Source organism: Macrobrachium rosenbergii, chromosome 14 (genome assembly GCF_040412425.1).
Source record: "Macrobrachium rosenbergii isolate ZJJX-2024 chromosome 14, ASM4041242v1, whole genome shotgun sequence".
Lineage (NCBI taxonomy): Eukaryota > Metazoa > Arthropoda > Malacostraca > Decapoda > Palaemonidae > Macrobrachium > Macrobrachium rosenbergii.
The window spans coordinates 24482406-24500954 of NC_089754.1; the positions used below are offsets into that span (position 1 = coordinate 24482406).

The 18549-nt window shown below is 37.1% G+C and overlaps 1 protein-coding gene across 1 annotated transcript in view; it reads left to right on the top strand.

Moving 5' to 3' along the window:
* The first annotated feature begins 1326 nt into the window (after positions 1-1326).
* Noc3 (Nucleolar complex protein 3) overlaps positions 1327-18549 on the top strand; it is a 35644-nt gene continuing 18421 nt past the window's right edge. The window contains exons 1-6 of the mRNA XM_067116134.1: positions 1327-1545; positions 2384-2639; positions 9742-9796; positions 10386-10564; positions 15914-16140; positions 16907-17060. Coding sequence (XP_066972235.1) covers positions 1540-1545; positions 2384-2639; positions 9742-9796; positions 10386-10564; positions 15914-16140; positions 16907-17060 — 877 coding nt within the window. The 5' untranslated portion in view covers positions 1327-1539. The remainder of the gene's footprint in view (positions 1546-2383; positions 2640-9741; positions 9797-10385; positions 10565-15913; positions 16141-16906; positions 17061-18549) is intronic.

Sequence of the window (18549 nt, forward strand, 5' to 3'; positions counted from 1 at the left end):
GGGTTGACTCCCAAGGAGAGCTGTCCAGGCTTGAGATCCCTCTCTGGGGTTGAATTCTCCAGAGAAACATAACTTGGCTTATGGCGGCCAGCAAGCGTAGTAAGATTTGAAGAGAATTAGGTGGTCTGGTGTGGGCCTCCGGACTCTGTACAACCAACAGAGACATGACCTTTTGATTGTCAAGTCTGACATTATGTAGGCTTTACTGATATTTTCTTCTCGCACATTTTGGAGTTTTGGGTTTGCATGCAATTGCAATTTTTTTCCTTTTCATATCTTATTTTTCCAGCATTATTTCCGTGTGCACTTGTTCATCTAGTCTAGAGCAAGCCTAAGTTCTCATTCAGGCCTTTTAGACTAGTGATATTTATGATTGCAAGACCATAACTTAAAGTCATATTTAGATAGTTTCCTACACATATCCCAATCCTATCTCCATAACATTCCAGTTGACTGAGTTTTTTGTTTCATTCTTTTTCCAGCTCATATTTTATTTCTTCCCTGACATAACTTCCTTTCTAATATCCAGACAGCGTTAGCTATTTTCATGTACAATTGTTGCTAGTACACTAACTTTTTATATAGACATTGCATTGTCATTCCGTGACATGAAAGACTATTTTGGTTACAAGTTTTCAGATTTCATCAGGAGAGCCCATTTTCTATGCAGTTTAATATTATTTTATGTCTCGAAGTTAACGACAAGAATCAAGGTCCGATACTGAGGAAAAATTCTAATTTCATCCTGTTAGTCACCATGATATCTCAGAAATGGCTGGACTAGCAAGCATTCTAATTTTAGGAAGAGTATGAAATGAGAAATTCGTTGTATGCCACAATATTGATAAACAAATGTAGACTAAACGGGCTACAGCTAAATGACAGGAAGGAATGAAAGGGAGAAGAAACAGATGTTTACTGCGTGAATGAGTAAATGAATATTTAGAGTTTTTTTTACTTTGTTACCCACCGTATAATAGTATTAAGAGTAGATTTAGTGTCATGTGACAGCCATGCCAAGAAGACGAAAATAAATTATGGGTATTTCGTATTTCGCTTTCACGTATCTTTTTTAAGAAGACATTAATCATAGGAAAGAATGAATATAAGAAGACCCATAAAACACTATTTGAACGTTGCAACCATATATTTCGAGCACTCCTAAGGTTGCAACGTTCAAATAGTGTTTTATGGGCCTTCTTATATTCATATTATACTGTGGTATTATAGTAAAAGACATTCATAGGAAAGAATGTACAAAAAGCATATGGTGAAACAGTGGAAATGAACATAGAGAGCCGTTTCAAAATAAAGTCTCTTTCTACTACTACAACCATTCTGTGTGCACCTTGTGTTGACGGTTTAGTTAGGCTGGAGAAATAGGTTGGAAAGCACCAACAAATCTCCAAGTGACGCCGTCGATGTGGAACAGACTTTTTACCATTTGAAATAACTTGGAGAACCAAGCCTTAATAGTGCGGGCTAGCGTGAACACAAAGTTTTTTTGGAGTACGCGAAGAGGAACGTGTTTATAAAACCATGGCTGTAAGTAACACGTGTTAGCATATTTGTTTGATTTTGTCATCAGTATGGGATGGCCAAAAGGATTCAATGTAGGCTATGTCTCTAAAATAAGATTTTTCAGTTGAAAGGCCAGAGTAACAAATTGATTGCACGTATATGGCGAACCAGGTAGGCTAAGAAGAGGAATTCTTAAAGGTAAAACTGCTAATATAATCTTCAGCATTCTGGAATTAGGAAAAAAACACAAATTCATACAACCCACCTTCATTCAGAATGTAAAAATGTTTTCATATATCAGTATCTTATTAAAACATTCTAATACATTTTGTCAGGTTCTTTTTCTTACTATATACACAAAAAGTTCTTGAAGTAAGGGAAGCACATATATTTTTATATTTAGACTTCAGTACCAAGAAATAATGTAGTATAATCACATACTTTCGCAGATGTGGCAGTAAAAAGTCTTGGAATTTCAATCCAAATAATGTATTATTTGGTGTAGTGTACTTATACCTTAGTATACAAGCTTTTACAGCTGTTATCATCTTGGCATTTGAGCCTATGTTTGGTTTTGAGTTTGTAATAGAGGAACTATTGTTTTTCACTTACATTATAGAAAGTATGCAAACATGGCCACTTGATGTTAGGATATTAAGAATTACTGATTAAGGTAGTATGGGCTCTTGTGATTTTATTTGGGATACTATAACCTGAAAGTTTGCATTGAAATGTTAAAGCTATTCTGATTATTTTTATATCTTACATTAAGTACCCTAATATATACAGTATGTATATATTTTACATTAAGTACCCTAATATATACAGTATATATATTTATTTGTTTCTTGATATTTTCTAGAAACGTGGTAGTAAGTTGGCTAAGAAAGCCAAAAAGAAAGGGGTTGCTCACTCCAAAATGAAAAACATTCAGAATCTGAAGAGAATAAAGAACAAAGAGTTTACTCCAGCTGAAAGAAAAGCAAGAAAAGAGGCAAGACGAGAGAAAAGGAAGATGACCTATGCAGAGTTACGTGCCAGGAAATTAAAAGAACTCCAAAGGAAAATGGAATTTGAAGATGAAAATGAGCTACATCCTCTTTCTACTGAAATCACAGGTAAGGTATATATATGTATATTATATATATTAATATATTGTTTAAATTAGTTTCAGTTATTGACAACATAAACCTGTAACAGTAGTATATATGAGGTAAACTTATTTTTTATTTTTATTTTTTATATAAGTAACTTACCAAATAATTACATAGCTATTGTTTCTACTTTTCACGGCAGCTCAAAATTCAAAATTTGTGGTAGTGCTCTTTTGTTTAGGATGTAGTTATACTGCCCCGTCCATTTTTGGGGAAGAATAGTACAAGACAGCTAAAGAGTTCACTTCGTTTCTGCTTGGTTAATGACTGAACACCTGTTATTAGCAGCTTCGCTTTCGTTTTCACCAAATGTCGGAGATTGTCTTTGGTGAAGTGCTCTTATGTTGGTAGTGCAGCTATTAGCTTAGCTAGTTTTTTGGATAATTTGATTGGTGCTTATTCATTTGGAATTCTTGACCATTATGTCTGACTCTAGTTTATCCAGCTTTAGGTACTGCAGCAAAGGCTGCAAAACTAGACTCACATCGGTTAAATACGACCAACACTATCAATTTGTTGTACTTGTAGGAACAAATTTGTTCTCCTGAATTGACTTTAGACGAATGTAAAGACTAATCAGGGTAAATGGAAAACTTACAGTCTCATTTAGACAAATTGAAAAGGGGCAGAATTAGGAAAGCCACAGCTAGGGCCGAAGCAAAGGCTTCTGCTAGTATGGGCCATTCTTCAAGGGAAGATATTGATGATTTACCTATCCCCTCGACGCCTGTGACACCCTTTTCTCCCATTTCCAGCCCTCCAGCTTTTCCCGCCAATTCTTTTACCTAATTCTTATTCTGCTGAACTCCAATCCCATTGCCAGCTTAGAAATACTGGTGGTAGACCAGAAATTTAATTTACTTGTAAATACGGTGTCCCAAATTGGGAATTCTGTGAAGGTCCTTATTGACAGATTTAATAGTGTTGTGTCAAGTGATGTGTCAGTGGAGGGGGCGGCTGTTCGTCCCACCAATGCTCCTAGACCAAGGTCCCTGTCCCCTGCAAACATGGGAGGAAGCAAACTGACAGTCCAAGGGAGGTCGGTGGGTTCTGCCCACGAGCAGTTGTCACCTCATCCGAACCCATTGTCCACCGATCCCAGGCTGCGGACAAATACCGTTGGAAAGGTATTAGATTAGATACTGCATTCTTCTTCAAGTGGATCAGACTCTCGCCCACATCTAAGAGACGTGAGGACTGTTTCTCGCTTGTATCTAGACCACTGGAAAGGCTAGGCCCTCTATGGACTCCGAGCCTCCCGCCTGCAGAGCGAAAAGCAGTTGAGAGATCATAGCCCTCTCCCGTCTTGTAGTTTTCTGGGTGTCACCGACAAGAGAGATTTCGCCACAAGCAAGAAAATGCTCGGCAATGTTCATAAACACCAGTTCACAGATGGTTCAGATCCGACCACCTTCAGAGTGCCTAAAGTCCGAGCGCTCATCCTCGCTTGGAGCACACACCTTCGCCTGAGAGCGCCATCACCTGAGCCGCAGCTGCTCCAGCCTTTACCTGTTCGGGAACACCCAGCTTCAGAGCGCCCATTATTGAAGTAACCAAGCGCCCACGGACAGGCATTTGCTTCAAAGGAGTTCCCAATCATTTCTACAGTGGGTGGGCGCATATCATCCATGCGCCCAGTCGTGGGTGGCGCATCTTCAATCAACCCCTCTTCTAATGCGGTCGTGACATCTCATCAAGAATTTCCTTCAGTCCCTATAGACCCTTCTTTGGCGCTGCTTCAACTCCGGCTTGACAAAGTGTTGAGCCTTCTTGAGAAACCAACTCCAGCGGTACAGGACACCGCACAGGACTCCGTAGAACCTCCAGGATCTCCCGTTTTGTCCGCCGAAGAACCTGTAGAAGAGGAACAGCCCACCTCTCATTACTCGGCTTTACTCAGGTTTTTCCTGGTCTGCTACCCGTCGGCCTTCTCCCCAGTCGTTCCTTTATCGCCGGGTTCAGGCTACCTTGGCATGCATCAACCTCCAGGTACCGCCAGACTTCCGCGCCTGGTGTTGTCTTCGTCTTCGAAGAAAACTTTTGGCCGTATGGATGCCTGGCTTGCAGAGAAGAGGAAAGTCAGGAAGGCGGTTTTCTGTTCACCCTCCTTCGCGCTTTAGTAAGACAGAAGTATCTCTGAGTGCAACGGGAGTGGTTCCGGCCCTGGGAGGTGCTGCCTCGCAAAGGAGACTTCTCCAGTATAATTGATGCTTCGTCGGCCGGCCTTCGTTTCAGCCACAGAATTCTTTTTTCATCCTCAGAATTGGACCACCCTCAAAGATATTTTTAAGGTATTTGAGATTTTTAGTTTCTTAGACTGGACTATAGGAGCCTTGACTAAGAAAATAGAAGACTGTGCGTCACTACAAGAAAACTTCGCATCGGACTGGCTGGGTGTTAGAGGTGGAGCAGTAGAGCTAGCTACCATCTATACAACGGGAGTACTCAAGAAGCGAGATTTGTGGTGCTCGTTTGCAGCTAAAGGTGTCACTCCATCAGAACGCTCGCTTCTTTTTTGCCCTTTAGTCAAAGATAACTTATTTCCCCGCAAAGACATCGTAGAGATCGGATTTCCGTCGCATCTTCGGAAGCAGTCAACCCAAGACCAGCACCCAATCCACCAAGAGATCGACTTTTCCTGCAAGAACAACGTCTACTGCAATTACTAGGACGTCGTCACCCCTGCAACAACATCCCTTTCGAGGAGGTAGAGGCTGTCTACAGCCCCGCCCGAACCAACCTTCGAACCTCAAACCATCTGAAAACCATTCACTAAGTCCAACATTAGAAAATGAGACTTCTTGTCCTCCGTGTGTCCCAGTGGGAGCAAGACTGCTCAACATTTCGGCCAGCATGGGAGAAGAGAATGTGGGAACTGTGGGTGCTGGGTTTTAAGAGAAGGTTACATTCCCTCGAGGAAACCTCCATTAGTAACCTCTCCCATCAACTTAGCAGCCTACTCAGTAGACTCAGAGAAGTTTTCTGCCCTATCTCGGGAAGTTTCAGCCCTTCTGGAAAAGAGAGCAGTGGAAATAGTAGGGAATGTAAACTCAAGGGGATTTTACAACCGTCTCATCGTGGTTCCCAAATCATCGGGAGGATGGAGACCTGTCCTGGACGCCAGTGTCTCGAACCGCTCGCTCAAACAACTAAATTCAATGGAGACGACCGCCAGTTTTGTTGGCCATCCATCAGGGAGACTGGATGGTCACGATCGACATGCAAGATGCTCTTCCATATTCCAATTCATCCGGACCTGAAAGTATCTAAGATTCATGTTCCTCGGACAGAGTCTTCCAGTTTCGCACTTCTGCTCGGATCATCCACGCCCCTTCAAGTTTTCACCCGGGTACTCGCGCCCCTTACGAAGTGGCTTCATCTTCTAGGGATAAACATTTCTCTGTACCTGGACGACTGGCTCCTACGCTCCCCCTCGAATTATCAATGCACGGAGGACTTACGGAAAACGCTTCGTCTCGCCCAAGAATTAGGACTTTTGATAAATTTCAAGAAGTCGCAATTAGTCCCCACTCAGTCTATTCTCTATTTGGGGATAGTGATAGACTCTCGGAGTTTTCAGGCTTTTCCATCCCAACAAAGAATACTTTCTTGTCGAAGGAAAGTCCAGGACTTCGTGACTTGCAACTCCTGCTCAGGCAACGAATGAATGAGTCTTCTCGGAACTCTCTCATCCATCGAGAAGTTCGTTCCATTGGGCAGGCTGCTTTCAAGAGCACTTCATTTCTACCTCAAAGCCAATTGGAACAGGAAGTCATTCCCGGACTCGTTCAGTTTCAACATCACTCCCCAGATAAAAGAGGACCTCAGATGGTGGTTAGCAAAAGACAGATTTTCGGCAGGAAGGTCTCTAGCTCCAACGAACCCCGACCTCACGTTATTCTCCGACGCTTCGGATCTGGGTTGGGGAGCCCTCCTCAACAACATGGAAGTATCAGGAACTTGGTCTCCTTCCAAGAGAAATCTCCACATCAACGTTGAAGGAACTAAAGTATCTATCTTGCACTTCTACATTTTTGCAATGATAACCTACCACAAAAACAGTAGTAGTGCATTCGACAGCATGACCGCTCAGCGACATCAAGAACCAAGGAGGACCCATTCTTTTATTAATTCAACGGCTTTACGAAGGAGCTTTCTTTGGGCAAGGAACAACTAAACTCATTTAGTGACTCGATTCATTCACTTTGCAAATGAACGCCCTGGCGGACGACTGAGCCGAGGAAAACAGGTCCTACCAACAGAATGGTCACTCAATCCACAGGTATGCACCGACCTGTGGAAACTGTGGGGAAAGCCGTTGATAGACCTGTTCACGATGTCGAGGAACAATTGTCTTCCGGACCCGGACCCACAAGCATGGGCAACAGATGCCATGTTGCAGGACTGGTCGAGTCTCGACCTTTACGCCTTCCCTCCCTTCAGCATGGTGAGGGAAATGCTGAGGAAGTTCAGTTCTCACACCAACGTGTCAATAACACTAGTCGCTCCCTTTTGGCCACACAAAGAGTGGTTTCCCGATCTTTTAGCCTTTTGACAGACTTCCCAAGGCTGCTTCCTTAGAGGAGAAATCTTCTCAGACAGCCACATTTCCTCCGATACCATCATGATTCTCCACTCGCTCTGACAGGCTTCCTAGACTGTCAGGAACTTGTCAGGCGAAAGGATATTCAAGAAAGGCTGAAGAGGTTATTGCTAACCGCAGACTCCACACCCTTCCTCTGCAGTCTAGCAACTAAGTGGGCAGTTTTTAGGAAGTGGTGCCAAGAACAAAGAATTTCCTCTTCTAAAACTTCTGTAACTCAAATCGCAGATTTTCTTTTATACCTCAGAATAGCGAAAGGATTCTCAACATCGACCATCAAGGGTTACAGAGCGATGTTGAGTTCAGTATTTAAACATAGAGGATTAGACCTGTCTTCCAACCAAGACATAAGTGATTTAATTAAACATTTCAACACCAGTAAGCAAGCTAAACCCGCAGGAGAACTTGGACGTGGTCTTCAACTGGCTTCAGGTCCACTGTTTGAACCGGAGCAGAATCGCCGTCTCTTTGCAATCTTACGAAGAAGACATTATTCTTGGTGGCACTTGCCATTGTGCCAAAAGAGCTGCAGCTTAACTTCATGCCATTGACAAAAGAGAAGCCGCCAAGGCAACGCAGTATACCAAGTAATTTTTAGAATTTTTGGCCAAAAATGAGGATCCGCTAACCTTGGCTCGCCTATCAAGAGCTCTCAGAAGCACTAGGCCTGTGACGATCAAGAGAATGTCCTCTGCCCAGTAAGAGTTTCTAAGAGTATACCTCGAGAACCAAAAACATTCGAGGTTCGGCCCCTAATCTTTGGTGTGTCTGCTAAAAATCCCAGCCGCCCTTGTCCAAGAATGCACTATCATTCTTTTTAAGATCCGTAATTCGAAGCACATTCAGGAGTTCAAGACGATTTACTACCCTTGTGCAAAGTAAAGGCTCATGAAATAAGAGCTGTGGCAACGTCTTTGGCTTTTAAACGTAACCTGTCTTCGCCTGATTTTACAAACAACTTTTTTTGGAGGTGCAATAAGTGTTTGCCTTATTTATGGACGTTGAGACAGTGTATGAAAATGCAGTACTTAGGTCCGTTCTTCGCAGCTTTCATGGTATTGGGGGATGAAGGATAGGAGGAACGCCTTCCCTTTTCCTCTATCCACTCTCATTGAATAAGGGCAGTCGTACTTCTTGGGAAGTTTGGTGTACACTGATCTTAAGTGTCATCAGTTGGTTTTTATGGTTTTGGCTAAAATGTCGTACAGTGTAGGTTAATTTTATCTGGTCTTTGTTATTCTATTGTACTGCGCTCAGGCAAGGGCAACTACATATCATTATGTGACCCATTTAGATTTATTAGTTTTAAGTAACTCAAGTATTGACTCTCCACGTTGCAAAGCATCCACTCAGTAGAGGTGATTCGGCTCTACCGCCATTAATCGCTTACAGGTCGAGGAGCTACGACCAGAGGCAGTACCTGTCTGCCGTTGCTCCCTCACCAGGTAAGGTTTCAACAAGCATTCCAAGATACTAGCTAATTTGCTATCCCAAATTAACCCCCCATATCAAGTAGTTTTTTGGGTAGTATATGTCCATTCATCCCACCTCCACTCAATGTGGGATTCAGCTATGTAATTATTTGGTAAGTTATTTATAGTAAATGACATTTTTATAATAAATAAAGCTTTCTTATATACTTACCAAAATAATACATGATCGAGCCCGCCTCCTCCTCTCATGGACATAAGAGCATAAACGCATCGAGCTCCCAGCTAAGTTGTACCTATTCTCTCAAAGGTGGGCAATGATACCACACTCAAATAAAGACGCTACCGCGAATTTCGAATTTTGAGCTGCTGCGTAGAGTAGAAACTATAGCTATGTAATTATTTGGTAAGTATATATAAAATTTTATTTTATTATAAAAATGTCATTTTTGTTACCAAAGAGAAGACAGATGTGAAAAATTTTGTAAGTAATGGTTTATGATTATAGCCCTGGTCTGGACTAAGCAGTATCATGCTCCTTAACTGGTGTACAGGCAGTCCCCGGTTTACGACGGTTCCGGCTTACGACGCCCGAGGTTACGACGCCTTCAAATATATTCATCAGAAATTATTTCCGGCTTACGACGCATAACTGGGTTACGACGCCATACGCCGATCCGACAGAAGAAATATGGCCCCAAACGGCAGAATAATCATAATTTGAAGAAGCTTTTACGTAAAAACTCAATAATAATGCAGTTTACATCGCTTTCAATCCACCCAGAGCATTAAAAAGTAAGGTTTTCTTATGATTTTGACGATTTTTCGACGATTTTCCCGCTTTTACGACGATTTTCGGTTACTACGCTGCCGCAAGAACGAACCCCACAAACCAGGGAACGCCTGTATATGTCAAAAATTTTAATCTCCGTGGATTGCAGTAGTATTGCAGTGTATGTTATTTTCGTAATAAATAATGCTTGGTATCAAGTGAGGGGAACCAGATATATCTCAAGTATATTTTTGTTTTCAGGGGATGACATGATCTCCATGCTTGAACCAGATGAACTGAACTATTTAGTGGAACAGTAAGTACCAGTTGTATTTAGAACTCTTTTGTAGGCATATCTCTGAAACATACAAGATGCTTTTAGTTGCTGAAGCATTACTGGTCTCCCACTGAGGATCCTCCTACACTTGCTGTGCTTCTCAGTTAGGAAGCAAGGGATGACTTTGCTTGGTGTAGGAATAACAGGAACCTCCTTGTGACTGAAATGGTAGATGCATTGTTTTATTTTGTATTCTGTAAGTGAAAACCCTTTTTCAACTGGGATTAGCTACTTCCGGTCTCTGGGATTGATACACAGTTGTGATCGCCATCTTGAAAGTAAAAGTGAAGTATTTGGTAACAAGATAAGGGACACTCCTAGTTGGGGTAGGTCTCATCCAGTGACAGTTACCACTTGTTTGGTTTGCAAGTGAACTCATCCTTGGCATACAGTATTATCCCTACCATGTGTTAGATTTGGTTTGGAAATATTCTTTCTGGGCAGCTATCCTTACCAGGTGTTAATGTATATGTAAAATGAGGCTTGTACTAGTGGAATGAAAATTATTTCAAAAATTTTGTTGTGCTTCATTACTATTTTATTTCTTTTTATCACCTATTTGTTACAGAAATAAAAATAAGGATAATGATGAAGAAGAGGGGCAACAGAACAAAACAGAAGAGGAGGAGGAGGAGAAACCTTTTGAATTGGAGGAGAGAAGTTTTCATCCTTTGGGAAATGACATCAAGTCTCTACTCCCTTACAAAACTAAATCAGGCATCGTTGAAAGATACACCAAGCGAGAAGGTTTGTACACTCGTTTTACACAATAAAAATCAGTCATTCCTGATTTAATTGTTAGATAATTTGCAATTTTATTTTGGTTAGTATCTTGTAGTAATTATTATGTATTTATCCAAAAATTTCAGTTAGCACATTACTGTAAAGGTACTTGCAGTATAAAGTTGAATAAAATAGTCATACAACACTCAGTGTTTGTACTGACTGATTAAGGATTCATTTACTCTGATAGTTCATGAACTGAAGTTGACATAATTATAATTTCCAGTGGTAAATTTTAAGCTATAATGTTTTACTCATATTCATTGGTGGTAACCTTTGATATTATGATTCCCTTTGATTTATGGTCCTGTCACTTGATTCTTATTTGTGGGGTTGTAGTGAACCTGTATGGAAGTTATCAGTTTGACCTATGAGGTAATCATAGGTGTTAACATTTTCAAGCTGACATTAGGAATAGATACTAATGATTGAGCAGATGACTATCTGATTGTGTTTGTGATTTCTCTTAATTTTTTTAGAGTGGTGAAGCATATTTATTATACCTCCTGGTATTCTGTTGTTATTTCTCCTAACTTTTTAGAGAGTGGTGAAGCATATTTATAATACCAGGCCTGTTATTTTGGTTACTGGAAAACTGCTTGCCCATAAATCATTTTTAAAATAATGATAATTATATTTAGGACTGTTGAGTATTATTGATGCCCCTATAGCATGGTTTTTGGTGTTTTGAGGTGTGATAGTTTCAATTGTTCTTTAGTCCTTCGTCCTGCCAAGTAGCCAATGAATGCTTGGAGGTGTGAGATGTGTTGATGGCTATCCTTTGGCAACCAGACTCATTGTTTGAAGATCTAGGAGGTGTGGCCTCCATCTTTGATCTCCAGCCCCGGGGAATTAGCAGAATACTTACCAAGAGATGATCGTGATTCCATTACCACTAAAAGCTTTCAAGCCCTGATTTGAAGAACTACAGTTGGAGTGACCTTATTTGGAAATTGCTCTTAGGTACCAGTTTCTCCATGGATAAGTGTTTGAGCATTGGTTGCAAGGTCTTGGGCAGAGGATGGGAATGCCATCAAAACTGTTGACTTAGGGCTTCTGACCCAATCCTTTCATGTGTCTGTAGAACCAGTTACTCCTTTGTGTGAGTAATCATGCTGAGGTACTTTAAACTTTTTGAAGGCTGCAGGTTTGACTTATTCAGGTTTATTTGCAGGCCTAAGGAACATTCAAAAGTATAACAGGATCAACAGTACTTTCTCAGTTTTCTTCCAAAGATAGTAAAATCAGCCATTTGTCAAAGGTACCAGTGAAGTCATATCATGAGGCAGTGGGCCTAGGTAGCCACCAGCATCAGTATTGATTGAACCTCTAGGGATCAGTAGCCAAACCAACACAAAGGCCCAAAACTGGAAGATAAGTCCCTCCCATATAATCTACAGATACTTCCATAAAGTAGGATAAATTGGAATTTGAAAATAGATATACTTTGACTATTGTCCCACCCATTCCTTTCTCATCAATGGACATCATTTGTTCAGAGGATGATGCTTTCCTGACTGGACCCAGGACAGATATCTTCTGTGCTCAAAGACCATTCTGCACTGCAGTTGGTTTGTCCTTGCAAGAGCTTATCATGATCTGTTACTCCAGGGATGCTGTCTCGTTGCCAGTATCGGTGTTCCCTCCTGCTTCGTTGTCATTTGATGAGGTGCCTATTCTCCTGGACTTGATGTCCTTCATTTTGGTTTCCCATGCACACAAGTGCCTTTTCATACCTGACTAGATTTGATTATTTTCCTTGTCCTGTATACCCAACTGCTCCTGCATGTTCTGCTCCCTTTTACTTAGGTGCTCCATGTACTTGGCCAATCCTGGGCATACCTTATTGCTCTTGTGTTTCACATACCCCACATATTTGACTGCTATGCTGTATTCCAGAGCCTCAGGATCTTTACACTTCTGTGAACCCTACAAGTGCAGTTTTCTCAGTTGCTCCATTGTGAACTTCACTGTACTCCTTGTTTCTATGTACTCCACCATCTGTATGTAGTGATGTTTTTACTAATCATTAACTCAAACTAATGGAGAAAACAGTTAGCAAACTAAATAACAAAATACATAAAAAGGCAAAATTATTAAAAATAGAATAATAAATGTGAAGAGTGAGGAAGTTGTTCTAGACATCAAAACAGAAATATAAAAAAATTCAATGATTAAAGACTAAGGTTAAATGGATTGATGATTTAAAGAGAAGGAATGTCAGTTCAGGACAACTGCGAAAGTTGGGAAGTAAGGAAAGTTGGGAATATAAGGAAAGAACAAACTTGTATATAAATATATATATATATATATATATATATATATATATATATATATATATATATATATATATATATATATATATTACTGTATATATATATATATATATATATATATATATATATATATATATATATATATTATATATATAGTGTCTTGGCTGATCAGTTATTGGTTAATTTACGTATTATATATATTATATATATACTGTATATATATATATAATATATATATATATATATATATATATATATATATATATATATATATAATATATATATATATATATATATATATATATATTATATATATATATATATATATTTTATATATATATATATATATTTTTATATATATATATATATATATATATATTATATATATATATGTATATTATATATTTTATATATATATATATATATATATATATTATATATATGTATATTATATATATATATATATATATATATATATATATATATATATATATATATATATATATATATATATATATATATATATATAATTATATATAAGAATATATATATATATATATATATATATATATATACATGTATATATATATATATTATATTGTTGTAAGTGTCTTGGCTGATCAGTTATTGGTTAACGTAAATTTTAACGGCCCTGCATGCCAAGAATACATGTAACCTGTCTCTTGAAGCCATGAGTTAACCTCAAAGACAGGCGTTAATTAAGGTCGCCAGTTAAGGGTAATTAACTTAACAAAGAATATTCAAGGAATAAAGACTTTATGATAAACGTCACCAACTGCGGACAGAAAAATCTCTACTTGTTAAGATGGTATTAAATACACAGACGCAACAGTTCTCCCCAAAACAATGAGTGCTAGGCATAACAAATACCAGAGTATTAAAAATGACTTGCTTGCCTAAATCCCTGAAACTTACTGGGATAATTCATTTAACGCTAAACAATATAATAATTTGGCTTAATCTAGACTTCGTAATAGCATATCCCGTAAGTGGCGGCTGGAGGATGAAACAAAGGAAACGGAAATACAGAAAAGTTATTAGTCAATCAACGAAGCTTGAATAAGAATCGGACTTACCTTGAACGTCGAGTCGTTTGCGCATACAACAGACACTCGGAAGTCTTGATACTAGCAGTCTTCCCAATTCACTAATTAATATAGACGTAGGAGCAAAAGTGGAGTAAAGGGACAAAGGGACACCGTTCTGGCACGCTATGCGGCGTACTCCTTCGTTCGTGGCCTGTCTCTCTCTCGTTCGCTGACCGGGCCTAGGTCAAACAGGCCTACAGTCATGCCTTAGGCGTCTATGCTCTGTTAAAAACATTCCCCAAGAGAGACAGGTAGGAAGGAAAAAAAGGACTTTAGGACCACCTATCGTAAAGCTGAATATGGAAATTTCTCTATAGGGTGAAATGCCTAAATGCTACCTATTCCTTTCTCCATGCGAACGTTACAATTTAAACTTGCCTACGTGATTTGGCCGCTACAACGGACGTTGGTTCCTCTGATAGAACTACAAAGAAATACATTGAGGGCGAACAGCAGTAATATTTATATATATATATATATATATATATATATAAAATATATAATATATAATATTTATATTTTGCAATGTTTCAATTTAGTTCTTTTTATAAATATATATACGGATATATTATATATAAAATAAATAATAATTTTATTTTATTTTTGAAAAATGTCAAAATTTTGCAATTTTCAATTTCAGTTCTTTTTACCTCTAAATATATGATTGTGGGCCAGTTATCTGGACAATAAATTCTTGCATAAACACTAAATAATTCACTTTGCTTTATAGTAGTTTTATTTTATTTATAGGTTAATAGTTAGCCTATGATATATATATATATCTGGTATAATATATATAGGATGCCTGAATTTTTATTGTATAAATTAAAAAGGTGACTTTGAGGCCCAGTAGCTATAGAGGGGCAAAATTTTGATTGTGGGCCAGTTATCTGGAGCACAAGATAAAACTGCTCAGCTTTAAAATTGATAAAGTATATATATATATATATATATATATATATATATATATATATATATATATATATATATATATATATATATATATATATATATATATATATATATATATATATATATATATATATATATATATATATATATATATATATATATATATATATATATATATATATATATATATATATATATATATATATATATATATATATATATATATATATATATATATATATATATATATATATATATATATATATATATATATATATATATATATATATATATATATATATATACTATATATATGGCAAGCTTTGTGGAGTAGTAAATATGATAGTAGATTTAATCATATTAAACCCTCTGTTGTGTTGTGATTTTCTCCATTTCAAAAGGAACACACATTGAATTATATTGTATCTTTGAATTGGGATATATTTATGAAATATATCTCATACAACCCAGTCCCAAAATGCAGAACACTTACAGGTAAACATTTTTATGGGCTTGTCTAATTTTTAATCAATAATTATTTTAAAAGTAAAAAAAAAAATCATATAAAATGTCACAATTTTTAGAATTTTCTGTTTTCTTAATCGTGGAACTTGTAATGAGTCCCATTTTGTTAAATAAGCTTTAATATGTTTATTCAAACAAATGCATTGAACCATCAGTGTGAGAGTCAAGAATGTTGACTCAGTGGTCTGGTTAAGCTCTGTATTAAAAGTAGTGCCTTGTGAAAGTTGAACTCAGAACACAGATATAGGGAGGCTTTATGCACCTGTATACCGTTACCTGTGCCCTCGTGACTTGTTTTTTTTTTTTTTTTTTTTAAACAAAGCACTAAGGCAGTTCATTGACTATAAAGTTGGTTTATAAGTAATTAGTTTACTGTGAAACACATCAATTCTCAATTTTATTTTGTACTTTTAACTGGATGTGAAATCATAGGTAAAAACAAAAGGCTTTTAGTTATTGAATGTTCAGCATATTGTAATTATTTTTTTTAGATGTAAAGCAAGTAAGTAAGAAGAAAGCTAAGAAGGAAGAAATCCAAGAAGAAATGGAAATGGAGATCACCCCTGAAGAGGAAGGTGATAAAGACTCTGAAGCCAAACAAGGACCTGTAGAAAAGTCAGTGATAGAACTGATGGCTGAAAGACAACTGAAACTTGAAAGAAAAAAAGTCGCTATAGGTTGTCTTGCTGTGAACTTCTTGGAAATGCCACAAGAAAGGGTAAGGTATGGCCTAAATTTTATGATAATTGAAAAATACTTCATATCTGCATAAATCATTGTATGCAGTACATACTTTAGAAATCTTCCAATGTCATTTATTTCTTTATTATTATTATTATTATTATTATTATTATTATTATTATTATTATTATTATTATTATTATTATTATTATAATTATTATTAATGATAGGATAATGATAGGAAGGACCCTTAGAAATTCAAGATTTTAATGCTTTCTTTTTCATTGTACAAACTTTTGAATGAAGATGTTTGTCATGGATTTGTTGGGCATGTGGTCTAGCTTAGAGAAAATTTCTTTACCACTATTGACTTTCCTTCCACCTTAAGGGAGACCAAGGCCAATAATAGACTCAAGTGATCACGCTTCCTTAATTTTGTATTAATCTGGCTAATTTAAACATTACATTTTGAGATTGCATTCATGATTTAATTCTACTTATTCATTTTCCTATGAAAGTATAAACTCAGTGGAGAATTTTTTTTATTTGGTACAAAATTATATGTTTTTATGAATATATCTTAGGGACTGTATTTCACTTTTGTTTCCTTCCTTCTTACTGGATGTGGAGCTATATCTACATATCATTGAAGCATGAGAGTTTTGAAAGTAAGCAAGGTTAGGGTATATCCTACTGGAAAGCTAAGAGTGCTTTAAGTTACTCTGTCCATCAGATGGCTGAAAAGTAAGATAATAACTCATAATCTACAAAACAAGAGTAATTTAAAAAATATTTATTTACAGTTGCACTGTTTGTCCAATCTGATACATACTCTAGAAGAAAAGGATCCAAGTATATGTTATACAGTCAGAAAGTATGCTGCCATGAGTCTGCTTGAAGTCTTTCATAAAACACTTCCATCATACCACTATGAACCCCATGACCTCACACAGAAATGTAAGTCTAAAGAAAATTTATTTGTTTGTTGTTTCTGGAAATACTAACTACACAAAATAGACCACACTATCTATTTTGACTCTGAGAATGTGTTGATCTTGCTTCTATTGGAACTTCATTGTGATTGTGATTAATGTATTTAATTATTTGCAATAAATTGTTTTATGATGCTAACAATTGAGCTGTGGTAACTTGAACAAAGAAATTATCCTCATTTACGTATGCTAACCCTGATTTTAAATCTCAACATATTCCAGATTGTATTTAGGGTTGAGAATAGAAATAAATTCACATTCTCTAGTTAAGGAATTCATTAATGGTGTTATTTGCTCTAAATGCTTTGCATAATAGATTGTAATATTTTTGCTGTTATTTGTTGTTGCAGGTTCATCATCAGTGCCTTACTTTGCTTCATTACACTTTCAAACCTTAAGCTCTGCCATAACCTCCATACAATGACATTCCTTAGCTTTAGGTTTGACTTTCCTTGTTGGAAGGTTCACTTTCTTTTCTCGCTGAAAGTCCATTTGTCTTTCCTGATATGATACCCCCTATAATTCAGTCACCTCTGTCACCTTAACGTTTAAATATTAGAGCAGGTATTCCTCTTGCTCATTCCTTCAGAACCTTCCCTTCAACCTTACAATTATTCTTCACATATATCCTCAACACTCACTTTCACAAACATTATCAAAATTACTTTAACCTATTCCATGCTTTCTGCATTCAGCCAATCTTTAGAATACTCTTTTGAATACTAAGACAGCAGTTCTCCAGTTCTATTTTTCTGTTTGAAATTATTTTTTTTGTTAAACTTTTTTAAATGCATCTGTATCCATATAGAACAACTTATTCTCCTACTCACTTTCTCCCCATAGTTCTCATTACCTCTTTCTTTTCCTCTCATTTTTTTATTTTTGGCTACCTAATCCATCCTTCTGTATAATTGTATATGATCTTTTCTACTGTCATGCAATTAGACCTCATTAAACCTCTCATTTCCTCATCCCTAGCATTGAAATTTACAAACTTCTCATGCACCTGTACTCCCTCCACTTTCATTTCTTTGACCCTAGTCTACATTTCATTCATTTTAACCTTAAATGCTATTCTGACTTTCTTCTTATGAAACTCATCTGTCTTAAGTATATTTACAGCCACATTTTGCAATCCTTCCTCTCCAAATTAAACTCCTGTCTATATGACCTTTCACTTAAACCACATAATGATCAGGGCTACTGAACAATGTGGAGGAGGAATACTGTCTGTTAAAAGCTCATGTTATTTGTTTGGAATGACATACAGGGCATCCCTGAGTTACAGCGGCACCGAATTACGGCGTTCGACCTTACAGCGCTTTTTCAAATACTGTACATTTATTAAGAACAGGTATCTAGTTACGACATCGTAATCAAGTTACGGCACCATAATGATGTGCCACTGGAATGGAACCCCTGCCGTAATTCAGGGACTGCCTATATTTTTGTGG